The 3557-nt window shown below is 39.8% G+C and overlaps 1 protein-coding gene across 1 annotated transcript in view; it reads right to left on the bottom strand.

Annotated features, from left to right (window-relative positions):
• The window catches only part of LOC104617697 (NADH-cytochrome b5 reductase 2), a gene marked incomplete at its 5' end in the record, with an annotated part of 20262 nt that extends 16953 nt beyond the window's left edge, over window positions 1-3309 (bottom strand). Inside the window, 3 exons of the mRNA XM_010283079.1 lie at window positions 175-304; window positions 1348-1454; window positions 3237-3309. Coding sequence (XP_010281381.1) covers window positions 175-304; window positions 1348-1454; window positions 3237-3309 — 310 coding nt within the window. The remainder of the gene's footprint in view (window positions 1-174; window positions 305-1347; window positions 1455-3236) is intronic.
• Between the last annotated feature and the right edge of the window lie 248 nt (window positions 3310-3557).

Raw genomic sequence — 3557 nt, 5'->3', positions numbered from 1 at the left:
CTTTCCCATCATATCAACTCTGATGGGCTCTTGGTCAAAAGCAGGAAAGGTAGATTTGCTCTTTTCCACTTTTTAAAAAGATTCTCTATCAAGTTGAAAAGTTTTATAAAACACCTCTGAAAAAATACAACAGAAGTTCCTCCTTTTTGCTCTCCCACCTTCATGTCACTGTACCTGCCCCCTTGTAGACAAGGAGCCCATTTGGCCCTCTGAAATCAATAATATCTCCAATCTTCATGTCATCTAGGTACTGGGACATCTTCCCACCTTCTGGAAACTTGGGATTCACATTTTTGTGATAGACCTGTAAAAACAGTAATTTGTATTATATCAACCACTAGCTTTCCTGCAGACAATATTACGAACTGTAGAACACAATATTGCAGGTCTAAAATTTAGCATCTCAGAAAGAAATAGAGACAATTCTTTGCTGTCAGTTATCTGTTGTGCCTTGCAACAGGAAGCAGCCAAAATAAGTAAAATGCTCTGTCATGCACATGTTCCTGTGCTCTCTGCAAGCAGCCAGGCTAACAAGAATAGGTGGAAGGCAGATTACGTACTGGTGCCCTGATTTCACTATCGCTCCAGCAAGGACCTTATGTCACCCCATTTTCGTAATCATTCCTTCTGAAAATTGCATTGCTGCATCTTTTAAGACTTTCAGAGACTTCAGCCACACAATAGCTTTTTCACCTTTCAAAGCACATAATAAGTATTAGGTAGGTAATAACAGTTCACCATACTTGCAACATGAAGAACAGAGCACACAAAAAAAGCCCAGATTTTTGCCTAAGGACAAACTCTATCATAGAAAAGGATTAGAAAATCCAGAAGTCCTGTAATCAAATCATCCCGCATTCCCAAGCTTAAAGGATTTCCCTTGTTCAGGTATACCGTTTTCTTAATCAATAAACACATTAGCAACAACTTCTGATGCTTACAGACATATAAGTGCAATCTCTTTAGTGTCACCAAAAATAGCAGTTCTTATTAACTTGTTCTCTACGTACAGCTATTAGCAGCAAGTATTAGTAGCAGCACAGGCATCTTGAGGGAGAGTGATCATTATTTGTGCATTGCTAAATAAAAGATACTGGGGAAGCTCCTGCAGAACTGCCAAAGTGATTCCCTTCTCCATCCACCTTACCTCTGCTACCCCTCAGTGATACACAGCAGATACACAAGATACAACTTACTACTCACAGGTAATGTGAAACCAGTTGTTTGCCATGCAGTCATCCTATCTGAAGGAAGATCAATCAAAATAATGTCTGCCATTTCACTAATGAAGTACCTTCCTTCCTTCCACTTAGCAATTTATCTATATTAAAGGAAACCAAAATTTACCTTTATAATTAAATCAACATAACCTTTTGTCTCATCACTGGAAACCGGGGTATAGGCTCGAATCACCAGATTACCATCAATTTTTGCAGAAAGGTAAACATGTTGGCCTAGGGAAAAAGAATGACAATCTCATTGTTTATTTTTTCATCCCATTTCAAACTTTTCTGGAGGACAAGACAAGAGAGAGAAGCAGGTATTGTAACGTGTTAAACAAAAGCAATGACAGAGAAAATCTTTACCATATAAATGCCGTATAAAACACCTATTCTCTCTTCTTTTTTCAGCAAGAGTTTCTGGAGCATGGGGTAGCTAAGGCAGGGCGGTAGATTACAGAATCAAGGATAAGATGCTAGGAAAGTAGGAAATTTATAGTAAAATAGTGATACAGAAATTTTGTTGCTCATTCTGAAGTGCTCTTTGTTATTTTGGATTTTGCTGTTCTCATGTTCATTAATGAAGTGAATGTAAGGATACACCGGTTGGAAAGAAAGAAGTATTACATTTTAATAGCAGCAATCTCTCAGAGCAAACTTCCCAGAGATCCTGCACCAAGACATCAAGAACAAAGCCTTGGGCCATAGTCCTTCTCCATAACTCCTGCCTCCATAATGCTGTGGCTTCCACAGCACTGGGCACTGCTGTCCAGAGAGAGCTCTGCCCACCCTGATGCTCCAAGAGGCAGACTCTAGAAGAGTCTGGTTCTGCTGATGAAAAGAACTCAAACTCCTTCCCAAGAGCAGTCTCCTCAGCCAGACAGCACTAATCTAGAGAGTTGTATAAAAAAAACAAAAAGCAGGAACAGTACTGGTAGAAAACATTTCATTTTTAGCAAAACGCTCACAGTAAAAAGCAGAAGGCAGAAATCTCCCAGGAGGTAATCTGGCCTGTGCAGTTTCAGGATCTTATTCCTAAATTCTTAAGAATAAAGTCTGGATAAGCACAAGCACTGCAGGGCACATCTCAATTCACTTATTTGTCTAGTTAATGTGGACAGTTCAATTATAAGTCTCCCATACAAGCCAGAAAAGAATTTGGAGAATGACTGCTGCCCTTGACAGGCAGCATGCAAGAAGAACGTGCTCACACCATGGAATGGGAAAGACCCTGACACTAACCAGACAGCAAGGGAAACTGCAAAACACAGTACAGCAGAAACAGGTCTACATCTGCCACATCTGCAGATCAGAAAGCGAGACCGTCCCCTGCATAGATTACCCTTAATTCAAGGGCCAAGGTTCAATGCCATCAGTTTTGCAGGGTACAGGAAAGACGGCTGTGCCAATCCTAGCTTGAAATGAAGTTGTGCTACAGAAAGCTAGACAAAGTTGTATGCATCTGTATGTAATCAAAGGTAATTGCATGCACAGAAAAGGCTCTGAATATTGCAGCATCTTCTATATACAGTAGTTGTATTTTTGTCTTCGTTCTGCACAGAATAGTTACAAGTTTCCCTGGCAGAAGACTTGTGCTCTCTCTCATCTACAAGTGTGACTGTATTCATCAAAGCATGAGGGCAGCAGACAATAAAAGAGAGGTCACCAGATGGAAGTAGAATGCGAATAAGAAATATGACAAAGTTTTAACAGATATCATTCTGCTTGTATCCTGACCGGTGGGGAATTTCAGACTCAGTTCAGTTTCACTGTTCTTATTCTAAACTACACCACACACTTTAAGACAAGCAGAACAAAGCACACAGAAAAGATCAGAAATACAACCCTTCAGGAAATCTGACATTTCTCTCTGACACAGCAGCATTCAGATGCAGCTTTTAACTCCTTGCTTTTCTGAGCATTAAACTCCCAAACAGTCAGAAGTCCAAGAACTCTGAGTACAGTTATAAATCCTAAAAACAGAAATACATGTAATGAAGTGTTTTCAGTACTTACCTACAGGTAATCCTAATACATGATCTGGTGAAGGTAGCCCAAACCGGAATTTCTTAGTATCATGACTGATTTCCTAAAAAAACAGACAATATCAGAATGAGGTCAACATCACCTCTGCTTTGAATGCAAAACTATACTCAACATGATATGCTTTAGTGAGCTTGTTCTTTGTTAGCATGCAAGCCAAATGCTAGGAAGGGAAGCAGAAAGGACTTTGAAAAATAAAGTTTAAACAGATCAGAAGTTTTAGAACCGAAGTCTTTTCCTCTTTAATTCCACAAGGAGCGACTTTTGCCTGTCAGCACAATCCCTACACCACCT

The sequence above is a fragment of the Phaethon lepturus genome, unplaced genomic scaffold (assembly GCF_000687285.1).
Source record: "Phaethon lepturus isolate BGI_N335 unplaced genomic scaffold, ASM68728v1 scaffold51552, whole genome shotgun sequence".
NCBI lineage: Eukaryota > Metazoa > Chordata > Aves > Phaethontiformes > Phaethontidae > Phaethon > Phaethon lepturus.
This window is presented reverse-complemented; position numbering and strand designations above follow the sequence as displayed.